This window comes from Rattus norvegicus, chromosome 4, assembly GCF_021556685.1.
Source record: "Rattus norvegicus strain SHRSP/BbbUtx chromosome 4, alternate assembly SHRSP_T2T, whole genome shotgun sequence".
Lineage (NCBI taxonomy): Eukaryota > Metazoa > Chordata > Mammalia > Rodentia > Muridae > Rattus > Rattus norvegicus.
In genome coordinates, this window is record NC_141537.1 from 104446630 (window position 1) to 104459729 (window position 13100).

Below are 13100 nucleotides of genomic sequence, written 5' to 3' on the forward strand. Positions count from 1 at the left end.
AGGAATAGCCATCACAGTGACCCCTGCATATTCTCCAACTTCCACAAGCATGCTGTGATATGTGTGTACTCCCGTTCACACACAAGTAAATATAATACACTTTAAATTTTATTTTTAATTTCTGAAAATTTATTATAATAGACGTTAAAAAAATCACATACCAAAATTACCCAGACATAAACACTGTAAACTCAATAAACTTCTATACAACTAGAGTAGCCATTTGGAACAGAAGCTTTGCAGGTTCACAATAGAATTTACACTTTCACTATCAAATATATTTTTTTCTTTTTCTTTTTTCTTTTTTTATCTTTTTTCTTTTTTTCGGAGCTGGGGACCGAACCCAGGGCCTTGTGCTCGCTAGGCAAGCGCTCTTCCGCTGAGCTAAATCCCCAACCCCCAAATATATTTTTATACATTTATCCTCCATCAAAAACAACAAGATCACAGCAGAGTTAGAACTAGAAAAATGATTACCCTAATATCCTCTTGTGTAACTGGTGTTTTATTACCCAAATTTGGTATTTTTTTTCTTCAAAGAAACCAAAAGAAAGATAACCTGAAAAGACAAGGACTATTGCACAAAGAAAAGGGATTGGTGGAGAGCAAAAGTGAGAGTTTCAAAAGGGAATGCTAACATGCAGGGATAGCAGCAAGGGGCTATAAGTGAATTCATGGAAGACAGAAGAACTCTAGATTAGAGTCATTAGCTATACTGTGGGACAGCCATAGTGGGCAAAAGGGCTGCTTATGTTAGACTGGGAAGGGAACTCTGGGCTGGCTAGCAAGCAAGGTTTCAGTGCCACGGTGTCCTGGAATAGTTGCAGTTGGGTTATACTGGCAATGACAGTCTTGTCCCATGTCAGAAATGACCCAGCATGACCCACTCACCCATCCTACACTGGCATCTACATTTTGCAGCTGGGGTTTGTTAGGATTAACACTTTTGACATGGTAATGACCTTGCCTGAAGACAGTGGTGACTTTGCCCTGAGCATGAGAGACAAGATCTTGGGTTCAGACTCCATCTTAAGGAACCTGACCCAAGGTTGAACTCTATATGCTCCAGATTCCAGATTACTTCCTAACAAACCTGAGTTTAGCTCCAGTTTCCAGGTTACAAGCCTGCCCCTGGCACTTCACTTCCTAACAACCACCAATCAGGAGGAAAGCCTAAATTTATGGTTTGGCTCCCAGCACCAGCCAAAAATTTTAAAGGACAACAAAACTCCATAGTAGCCCCCTAATCAGACATGTGCCAGGCTAGAAACCCCCCTTGCTTGCTTGCCATTTCCTGTAAAACCTTGTCCTGCTGAGGGCTCAGTGCTTCATCCTCTCAAAGTTGGTGGTGTGGCCCAAGCTCAAGCTTGAATAAAAACCCTAGTGCATCAGAATTGGCTCCTTGGTGGTCTTTTGGGGCTCACCAATCAGGCACAACAAGCATAGCCTTATTCTGAGGTCAGAGTATCTCGACATAGCCATCCCCAGAATGACATCCACAGTTAGGATTAGATCAGATTATGAGCCATGCACAAATGACAATGTCACCATGAAAGCAACTAGTTTTAAATAACGCAACTAGTTTAATTATAACTCAAAAGATGAATTTTTAAAATTAGCTGTAAGTTTGATTGCTGAATTTGACAATAGTTTTGAAAGTACAGCACTAGGGATTGTAGCTCATTTGGTAGGAATCCTTATCTATCCACCGTGCTAGAAGCTCTGGGTTCCATCCCCAGCGTCACACAAATCCACATGTTGGCTCAAACCAGTAATCCCAACACCCAAGAAGTGGAGTCAGAAAGATCCACAAGTTCAAGGTCATCCTCCATCCTCCCTAGTGAATTTAAAACCCACCAAGCGTATGAGACTCTCAAAATGGAGAAAGATAAGAAGGGGAAGTGCTCGGCGGTGGTAGGGAGGTTGGGTATGCTGAAAACTGGATAATTTATTTACTCTCTCAAGTTAAACACCAGACAGGATTGACTAGTGCGGATCTCACTACATTCTGGTTCGCAGGCAGTGAACTCTGTTGAGGGCGTTCCTCAATCCCTTTAAGTGTAAGATTGGATTTATTTCCTAGAGCTACTGGTTGAGAAAGCAGCAACAACAGAACTCAGACAGAGGAAGAGGTGTGACTTCCTACTTCCGGCATCTAGGCCAAAAGAGCCATTAGCAGAGCCGCAGAGCAGCGGAGCAGCTGGGAACCTGGGAACCTGGGATTGTTCCGGAGCTCACTAACTCGCCAACCCATGTGAAGTCCTTACTGCAGAGGTTCTAGCCAGGTAGACATTGATGCTTTGTGGTGCCCACAGGTCTTTCACGTTAAAGATCCTAAAGACTCGTAAGCCTAAGAAGGCCAGGGATCCACCTGTGTGGAGCAGTTTTTCCTTAGTAAACTACGCAAGGTCAGATGGTTCCAGATAAGAACTGACCCAAACGTGTTTCTCATTCCCTCTGATATTTGGCAGCATTTTGGAGCACTAGTGAGGATCATGGCTCAGGTACAAGGGGAAGCTGGGGCCGGAGGGGGTGCTCCTTGAATCTGGGATTTCTAGTGGATTTAAATATGTAGGGAGAAGTCAGGGCCGTTTGTTACTGGTCTCTTTGTGAAGGCCTAGTTGATTCCAGGCACAATTGAATCGGGTGCTGAGACATCGGGAATTCAGAACTTTGTGTGCACGTGTGGGAACCTACCAGATCTGAAAAAGTGTTCGTTCTTACTGCACTGTGTGGACTGTGTGAGAGAGGTACTGATAGCAGCAGGGAGCAGGGTAGAAAGGAAAAACTGGAGCCAGCTGTTTGTGATGACAGAGCCACTGCCGACCTAGAACTCATGAGCCAGGCTAAGCCGTAAACTCGAAATCCAGCTTCAGCCTCTGAGGTGCTGGGGTCACAGGCCCGTGCCATCATGCCTGATTTAGAATCACTTTAAACACCAGAGAGCAGTTACTGACCATGGGGAAGCTTTGAGAATGATGATACAAGGACAGCAGAGGGGTGTCAGAGGTCATCAAAGCTGAGGCGGCATTCCAAACATGCCCTATGAGGTGAGGAGAGAAGTCTGTTGCTGTGCTTGCTTAGGGACTTTGAACACAAAGACACAACGGCCCAGAGACCTGTGTGCCTGTATGTGCCCTTCCAGGGGAGAGCAATGCGGTTGGACGGTCAGAACCAGAGGAAACTGGCTTGAGGAAGCAGGAACCACCGGGGCTGTGGGTGAGCAGGGCTACCGTGCTTCCCTCTGCATCTGGGAAACCTGGTGGTTTCAAGCGATAAGAGAGAACTAAGGATCATTCTGGGTGTGGTTTTGGAAACAGCTGGAGTGGGAACCCTAGTAAGAGGCAGCATTTTGGAGCACTAGTGAGGACCATGGTTCAGGCACAAGGGGAGGCTGGGGCTGGAGGGAGGGCTCCTTGGATTTGGGATTTCTAGTGGATTTAAATACGTAGTTTGCAGCAACCTGACCCTGGGAGGAATGTTTTGGATGCTGAAAATGGAGCTAGGACTAGGGGTGTGGCACAATTGGTAGAGTGAGTCCTGCACCAAGGCCCCAGGCCTGCATAAAACCAGGTGTGGTGCGTGCCTATAATCCCAATACCCTGGGGGTAGAGGTGGGAAAAGGCCATCAAGGAGCTCAGAGCCAGCTTTGGCTTTATGAAACCTGTCTCAAAAGAGAAAAAATAAAGCCGGCACTGATGGCCTTGCCTCTAAGGTAAGGAGAAAGCAAATGGGAAGGGCTCACCCTGATGGTGAGCACGACCTGGGGTCTTCTGGGTCGAGGGAGAACTCTGAACAGAAGAAAATGTTTGGTCTCAGTATGGCATTTTCCTTCTTTCCTTCCTTTTTTTCTTCAACTAGGCATTTTCTTAGGCTTTTTTTTTCTTGGCAATTTCTTCTTCCTAGTGTACACATAGCACTATTCACTTTGATATAGTTCAAGAAGAATAAGCAGGAAGGGGATGACAGTGTGGCCATCTAGATTGCGGGTAGGAATTGAGTTCATTTTTCATGGGCCTGGATCCCAAACAGTGAAAGCGATGAGTGCTGTGGATGAGGAGAGACTCAAAGTGGGTCCCAGGACTTAAGAATTGTCATTTAAACCAAAGGCAAGCATGGAGTGAGCGGGAGAAAGGGGGTCAGGTCAATCTTAAACCGTGTTGTTGTTTCTTGGAGAAGGTCAGAGTAGAGGAGGAAGACCAACGGCCTGGCTGGGCATGGTCCCATGAGCCTATAATCCCAGCACTTGGGAGGTAGAGGTCGGGTGATCTAGTCCAAGGCCTACTTATTTATTTATTTTATTTGGTTTTTTGAGACAAGGTTTCTCTATAGTCCTGGCTATCCTAGAACTCACTGTAGGCCAGGCTGGCCTCGAACTCGGCGATCCACCAGCCTCTGCGTCCCAAGTGCTAGGACTAAAGTCGAGTGGTGTGCCACCACTGCCTGCTTCCAAGCCCAATTTTAAAAGATGTGTGCAGGTGCTGGGGCCCAGTGAGTAAGGCTCTCACTGCCAAGCCTGATGACCCAGGTTCTGTCCCACACGATGAAAGGGAAGAACCAACTCTCCAAAGTTGTCCTCTGACCACTTGTGTGCCACGGCACCTGTATGCCCCACATAGCCACACAAAATAAAAATGAATGCAATACAAACATTTGAGGGGCGTTGAATTACAGATATGCAAAGTGGAAGGCAGTGAGTAAACTGCGGATGCTGAGTCGGTAGACGGGCCAGGCTTGGTGAAGCTCATGGCGCCTTTTCTGCCAATGGCTAAGCCCCGCTTAAAGAAGGCCATTGGGGCAAGAAGTAGCATAGTCATTCTTCCCAATGTCACCCTCCCCATCTCCTCCTCTTCCCAGTGAAACAGCCTGTCCCTTTCCTCATAATCAGCATTGTTTTGGGCAGGTGTGCGGGAGGCTAAACCCTGGACATCCCATATTCTCCCAATGAGCTGCCCCTAGCCATTGTTTTACACTGGGGGACGGTGTTAAAGATTCTCTGTATTATCTGACTATCCCGAGAAGTTCTAAGTGCCCATCTGAACCTGGCTGACCATAACCCCAGCAATCGTATTGTATGCAGAGACCATAAATACCAGCTTGGCTAAGCGCAGGTGTGGACTTCTGATCCGAGTCTGGTCCTCCTTGAACAGGTCACACTTGAGGATGACTTAGGAGTTCTACTGTCAGGTACTCATGTGTCAACTTGCTCGACTGTCTTGCTTGTCTTCAACTCCTCTGTTCCTTGTGTGGCTTTTGGAGAGCCCCCTCCCTGTGGATGGACGCTATCTTTTCTCCTTGGCACCTTTTCTTATAGGGCACCAGGGTGCTAACCATCATCTAATAGTAAGAAAGGACTTTACTGTCAAAAGTTCACTCTTCATCTTTCCACATTGAAGAAACAACTGAGGCCCCTTGAAAATTCTTTCACCTCAGCAAAATCTGAACTCAATTTAAATCTCTCCACAGGAAACCAAACCCCAGGCTTGGGGTGTAGCTCAGTTGGTAGCATGTGCAAAGCCCTGGACTTGACTTCCAGCACTGTATAAACCAAAGGTGACAGTGTACGTGCCGTTAGCACTTAGGAGGTAGAGGCTGGAGGACCAGACATCCAAGGTTGTCTTTGAGCACATAGAGTGTTCCAGGCTCCAGCTACTTCAGACAGAAGAGAGAGGGGGTGGAGGGCAGTGAGGAGGGAGAAAGACTTAGGTCCTGGGTAGGGACTTCAGCCCCTGTATCTGCTTTAGAATTAACTATCAGGCCCTCCCAAGGATAAGGGCCTTGGCCCCAGAGACTGCCTAGGTTTGAACTATATATCCCATGGCACACTGTGTATCCAGAGTACTGCTGCTTCATTAGTCAAACTCCAACAGCAGAAATAGCCTAAATTTAGAGATTTGGTTAAAAATCAAAGCACAGTGCAGAGCTGCTCCAGCATGCTACTCAGCCCTCTAAAGTGTATTCACCCATTAGGAAACGGACAGTGGATCTCAGCATGGCTGGACATTGCTTATCAGTGAAGATGAATTATTCTATTGAGAAATGTTTCATAATCATAGCCGGAGTGCTTTGACTCCAACTAAGATAGCTGTGTGGTCACTAGACGATAGTCTGTTTTGTTTCAAGGAGATTTTCATTTAAAAAAAATAGTATATTTTGTGTGTATGTGGTGTGTGTATATATGTGTAGTATGTGTATATATGTGTGAGAGTGTGTGTGGTATATGAGTATGTGTGTTATATATGAGAGTGTATATGTGTGTGTGTTGTGTGTGTATATGTGTGTATCTGTGTGAGAGTGTGTGTGTGGTGTATATGAGTATGTGTGGTATGTGTGAGAGTGTGTGTGTGTGTGTTGTGTGTGTATGTGTGTATCTGTGTGAGAGTGTGTGTGTGGTGTGTATGAGTATGTGTGGTATGTGTGAGAGTGTGTGTGTGGTGTGTATGAGTATGTGTGGTATGTGTGAGAGTGTGTGTGTGGTGTGTATGAGTATGTGTGGTATGTGTGAGAGTGTGTGTATGTGTTGTGTGTGTGTGTACACTTGTACAGGTGCTACAGGACACATGTGAAGGTCAGAGGACAACTTGTAGGTACTGGGGAATAAACTGAGGCTTGTCAGCAAGTGTCTTTGCCTACTGAGCCATCTTGCTTACCCAGCAATATCATCTTAACGGGACCACCGTTGTCCACGTGAATTCTGTCGATCAAAATACTCTATAGCGCGTAACTATATATTGTTTTGGAAGGAGACTAAATCTCAAGCCAGCATGACAAATGTGACTTCACACTTTACAATAGAGAAACCATAGTCCATGAGGGTAGAATAGCAGGAGTTAGGTTGCATGATTTGCACTGCCATTGAAGCAGGTTTTCTGTTAGAACATTCCTTAGCTGAATGGAAAGAAGTCATAGAGGAAAATGCAGCCAAGCTTTCAGAATCAGCTGCCATGAGCCATTGAATGGTGCTAGTTCTCATTCTAGTACCTTCGTTTTGGACGGGGTCTCACTGACTGGTCTGGAATTTTCTGTGTAGACCAAGCTGGCCTTGAATTCACGAAGATCAACTCTGAAGTCATGAGACTAATGGCCTGCAACACCATGCACAGCTTGATTTCACCTTAGTTTAGTTGCATGATAGTCCCTTTTAACTTACAATTTAATTAGAAGATTTAATGACCTAGTCTTATGCGTGGAATAGTATTTACAGCAGCGGAAAGTTCTAAAGTTATCTGAGTTTTTAAAACAGATTTGTGTGTGTCTATGTATTATCTGCATGCAGTGCCCGCAGAGGCCAGCAGAGGGCACTGGATCCTCTGGAACTAGAGTTACAGCTGGCTGTGAGCTGCCATGAGGGTGCTGGGAACTGAATGGTCCTCTGTAAAAGTAGCCAGCGCTTTCAACTGCTGAACTACCTCTTTAGCCCAAATTATCTGGTTTTTAAACCTGTCACAACCATGATAAACCTTGTGCTCATTAGTCTGTGCAACATTTGGGCTCTGGTGACAGCTCAGGCAGAAAGTACTTGTGGAGCAAACTTGAAGAGCAAAGTTTGATCCTGGCACCCACGTGGAAAGCTGGGTGTGTGACACATGTGTGACCCCAGTGCTGAGGAGGTGGAGACAGAAGGTCCCTGGGGAATCACTGGGCAGTCCCTAGCCCTGTCCCACCGAGAGACTCAAAAACCAAGGCTCCCAAGGAATAATACCAGAGCTTAGCCTCTGGCCTGCACTCATGTGTACAACTGCCCACAAATGAATATGCATACAAGCAAGGCATGCACGTATACACATTCAACGCACACAAACGCTGAACACTATTATACATTCATATATATACATATGTATGTATGTACGTATGTATGTATAGATCCTAACATTACAGTGCGTTACAGCTGATGCATCCACCAGCTAAGACAGATGTAATCCTAGCACCCTGGAGGCAGCAACAGAAGAAGGATATAAGGCCAGCCTGTTCAATAGAGGCTAAGGCTAGTTGGTAGGACCATGTCGCCATGTTCAAATGAAAGCAGGCTTGAGAGGTGGCTCAACAGGTATAAGAATGCACTGCTCTAAGAGGACACAAGTTTGGTTCCCAGCACTTACATCAGGTGACTCACAACCACCTGTCAGCCCTGGAAGGTTATGACAACATTGGCCTCCTTGGGGCCCTATGTACAAATCCATACCTATATACATAGACATAATTTTTAAAATGTTAAATTAAAAACAAAACCCAATGAGCAATAATTTTCCTCCTCCGTTAAAGTGTCCTCTCCAGACTGTGTCAAAAGTACTCACGTCCAACATCGGTGACTATGCTCTATTAACTTTAAAGTAATGTAAAACACTCTCTCTTTGGACAGAGAAGATGTCTTCAGTAAAATGATGCATCAACAGAGTCTTCTCCCATTTTTTCTTCTAGAGAAATACATTCCTGATTGGTGCGATGGATGACTCATTTCAGCATGAACTTGAAGACTTCATTAGAAAGCAGAAAGCGAGAGGATTACATCCAAATGTCTCCTTCAGAAAGATGGCAGAGGATTCTGTTCCCCAAAAGAGAGATGGTGTCAGCCCTGGAGATACACAGCTGGGGTTACCATTCTGGTTCAGAAACTACTCCAGATCCTCTCCTTCCTATAAAAGGCTGACTGTGGAAAACCAGGTACCTTACTGCAGACAAAGACTGGAATCTCTAAAGGATTGTCTGAAAATCCAGCCAGTCGGTCCAGACAGAAAGGAGAGGACAAGGCACCAAGAGGAAGGAGGAGCCACCACTCAGGAGCCAGGGGTGCCCAAGGGGAGACTCTACAAGGGGAGAGTGAGGGGTCTGTGCAGCGAGGATAGCCTCAGCAGAAGGAAGGCCTCAGCAGAGCCAGGGGGTACACAGAAGTCTAAATACAGAAAGGAGAACCACCATAATGGGAGAGACTCTACCAAAGGCAGACACCGGTCCCACCGAAAGAAGAAGGGGCCAGAGGAGAGGGATTTGTGGGATGAAGCTATCTTGGGCAGTCGCTACTGATTGTGCATTTTGAGTCCCATGTGTTGATTCCCTTGGTAAGGATGGATTAAATGACCTTAGAGCAATTAGACTCCAGGAGGCTGCTGTGCTCCATGTGCTCTACTGGGGTAGAAATTGTGAGTCTGCACCGGGGAGCTCTTCCAGTGCTGGCAGTGACAGACCCTTTAGTATGCAAGGCCTTCGGGCTGTGCTGACAGACATAGTGACTTAAAAGCCTGAGTGTTGGGAGTTTAGAAGCCAATCAGTCCAGATAGATCTAGGAGCTGAGGCTCGAGATGTTCTGCTCCGAGCTTTAATCATCAAAGGTCCTAGCACTTGGCTCTGGAGCAGAAGCTCGCAGGAGTAGGTGGTAGCTGCCAGCTGTCCATCATTCCAACCGTCAGTTCTTGTGAGAGGCCAGGACTTCAGTTCTGGGGACTGGGGTATTCAGACGCCTGGCATCTCCCTGATACTCTTCCTGTGATCAGGGCCCACTTGCCCTTCTACAGCTTTTTGTTGTCTCCAGTGCTTCTGCTTCCTGTTGTTTCTGCCCTTGGCCACTCCGGGAACTTCAGCCACGTTCTTACCATCACTGCTGCTGTGGAAGACACGGCACCAATAGCTGTGTCCACCTTTGCCATTGCTACCATTCTGATGATGCTCCCGTCCTTCACTCTGTCTTCAGCCCCTCTACTAAAAGAAAGATCAAAAGAAGCTTGTCAAAAGAATTGTGATCTGCACTAATCAGCTCCATGTTTTCCCCATGCTGAGGATTTAATCCAGAGCCTTGGCACGAAAGGTCAGAGCTCTCTCACTGAGCCACATCTTACCCCCAGTCATGAGCCTTCTTCTGATGGACCACCAAGGGAAGTGCCCTGCCACACCTCGTCTGGCTAAAATTGGCTGCAGGATTCCCTAACACTCACCAAGATCTATGACTAGCAAGTCAACATAGGCTGTGTAAAACACTCTTAGCCATAATAGCTGGGATTAAAGGCATTCGCCACCATGCCTGCCGTCCGAGAATTGTCTTACGATATTAACCAGATGCTATTGAACAAGATAAATTAATAGATGTGTTAGTCAAAACATTTAGAAGCAAAGCAGAAGGCTTTGCTCTAAAAAAAATCTATAAAAATTAGAGTCTTGAACATAAGCATTAAATAAATACACAGAGGAACTCCAGAAAGACATGGGTATCTGGTAGGAGTGGGTTCAGGAGACAAGAACTTGGTGGGTAAAGGACAGCATTGTGGGGCAGACTAACCTTTGAGGGCCCAGTGAGACAGCTTGGAGTAGAGATCCTTGCCACCAAGCCTGGCTTAAACCTGAGTTTGATCCCTGAGTGGGCCCACACTGTAGAGGAGAGAGACAACTCCTGCAGTGTGCTGGTTTTTATACAGAGTTTTGTTTCATACAAGGCTTTTTCCCATAGCTATTTGTAAAGGCAAGAAACAGAGCAGAGGGAAATTATTTTTATCATTCTCTTCAATGTCCAGCCCCAGGTATCAAATCATCTCTAAAACAGGACCTTATGCACGAGTCTGGCTTTACTGCTTCCAGTAGGGGGTGGTAGAAGGTCATTGTGGAGTAGAATCAGGAAAGGGGGACCCTGCTTTCCCTGGTGTGCCCTTTCTAGTTACAGAAATGGGGAGGTGCTAGGGAAAGGGTCCTACCCGTAGACGATGCACCCCAGCAAATGGCTTTGTTGGTGGATTCTCTTTGCAGAGTGTAAATCCTGAGTGGTTGAGGAACGGACCCTCAGGCTCCCCCTCTCAGAGTTGTGTCTCCTCAGCCTCACCCATGGAGCCCAGCCCCAGACAGGTCGGCTGCCCCCTGCAGGTCACAGCCAGCCACAGGCTTGGTGGTCTTGATCTGACAGCTGTAGCATTTGAATCTTCACTGTACAACGTGGAGACGTCTTCATGAGTTGAACTGTATTCCAGAGCATGTACTTGTAGGCCTGGTGGATGGCTTCAGTGTATGGCAGTGCTTGTTACCAAGCCTGCCAACCCAAGTTCAATCCCTGGGTCCCTCATGGTGGGAGGATAGAGAACCAATCCCCCCAAGTTCTCTGACCTTCACATGTGGTGTGCACCCATCTTCTACACCCCCCAACACACAAAGCCTTTTAAAACATGCATTCATTTTATCTTGGATTTCATCAATAAAAATGTTGTTTTGTGTTGTAATGTGTGATGTCTGTGGCTGTGACTCTTGCCCACAAAGCCCTAAATACTTACTACCTGGCCCTTTACAGAAGTCCTGTCAAATCCTGCCCTAGAGTCCTCTTGTGCCCACCACTTTTTATTAATTACTCTTTTGTATTGAATTTTCCTCTGCCTTACAATCACTGTTGTGGCTTTCATTTGACCCTGACTAATACAGTGCTATTAGACAAACCATTTCTGCCAATTAAGAAATCATAAACCAAATAGAATAAGTATTTCACCTGTTTATTTAGACATGAGTGCTGGGGAGGTGACTTAGTGGCAAAATGCTTGCTGGGCAAGAGTGAGGAGCTGAGTTCGAATTCCAAGATCCTATGTAAAGTCAAGTAAAGAACTCCTACCAGACAGGAATTAGAGACAGAGTTTTAAGAAGGCCGGTTAGACAGGCATATGCAGCCATGAGCAAGAGGCCCTGTCTCAAAGTGAAGACAGACCCCTCGACCCCTTCCTCCTCTCCTTCTGTTGTATTGGATTTTTTGTTTGTTTGGGTTTTTTTTTTTTTTTTTGAGACAGTGTTTCTCTGTGTATCCCTGACTGTCCTGGAGCTGGCTTTGTAGACTAGGGTGGCCTTAAACTACTCAGCAGTCCACCTGCCTCTGCCTCCAGAGTGCTGGGATTAAAGGTGTGCACCACCACTGCCCATAGCAAAGAAACATTTTTACGCTGTGTTTCTATAGATGACCTAGCATGATAGGCAAGGCTGTCGATCACATCCCCATGTGTCAAGCCTGGGTGTCTGAGAGAACCAGGTTATGACTCTTAGTGAGGTCTTTTGAAGTATAGCCTACTGCTCCCCACAAATGTCCCTTCCATAAGGTACTTGGTCACCTACTTAAGTGATACAGGAGAAGACTGCTCACTGGCCAGCAGTTCCCTCCTTTTCCCCAAAGGGAAAATCTCAGATGCTGTTGTGGCTTTCACCCACTCTAGAACAGTTTGCAGCTCCTCTGACGTAAGTTTTTACCCTCTTTCTATCCGAAGTAACAGTTACTTTCTATCATGGTGTTACATTTCTTTCCGAGAGGAATTTGCTTATGTTTTTATTACTTAAGCTTTTTCTTTACAAAGAGTTGTTATGGTTAATCTCCATTATCAGCTTGATTGAATTGTGAGGTGCTTCTTCAGTAGAGCATGGCTCTGGGTGTCTGTCAATAGCTCCTGGAGAACCTTGGATCATGGGGACTCTGACCTCATGGATGGATTCATCCATTGACAACCACAGAGAATGCCTCCATCCTGCTCCAGTCCTTTCCTACCTGCTGCTCGTTCTACTTCTGGTTTCCCTTGATGTGAAATGGTCCACTCCACCATGATGGACAAAGACTTCTCAAACCATGAACTAAGATGAGTAACTCCTCCTGGGACAGTGAGATGGCTTAACAGGTAAGGAGGCTTGCCACCAAACATGACTGCTTAGGCTCCATCCATGAGACCACAAAGTGGAAGGAAAGAACTAACTCCTGTAATGTATCCTTTGACCTCCAAAGGTGGCATGCATGCTTCACCAATAATAATAATAATAATAATAATAATAATAATAATAATAATAATAATATAATAACTATAATAACCAAGTGTTGGTGACCCCTTCCCAGGTATTGGTCACAGTAACAAAGTATGACAAGAGTCAAATGTCCTCTTAGAATGTAGCTCTGGGAAAGTTAAAGGCCCCAGGTCTTTATACCCAGAAATCAAATGAGGACTAAAAATTTTGTCTTTATCTAGAATCATGGCTATGGTGAAAAGGCAGAAAGCAGAGAAAAGTAATCCAAGATGAAGTGAGGGCTGGCTCCTGAGGCTGCCCATGTCTGTATGCCTTGGGGAGACACATGTCCTAGTCCCACTCTGACTTTTCTATCTCACAGTGGC

General features: G+C 45.9%; 1 protein-coding gene across 1 annotated transcript; it reads left to right on the forward strand.

Moving 5' to 3' along the window:
• The first annotated feature begins 2189 nt into the window (after positions 1 to 2189).
• Positions 2190 to 11192, forward strand: Zmat1l1 (zinc finger, matrin-type 1 like 1). The gene is made up of 2 exons (XM_087659757.1): positions 2190 to 2254; positions 8419 to 11192. Exon 2 carries the CDS (start codon positions 8443 to 8445, stop codon positions 9019 to 9021), a length of 579 nt encoding a protein of 192 aa, XP_087515883.1. The 5' UTR covers positions 2190 to 2254; positions 8419 to 8442; the 3' UTR covers positions 9022 to 11192.
• The last annotated feature ends 1908 nt before the right edge of the window (positions 11193 to 13100 follow it).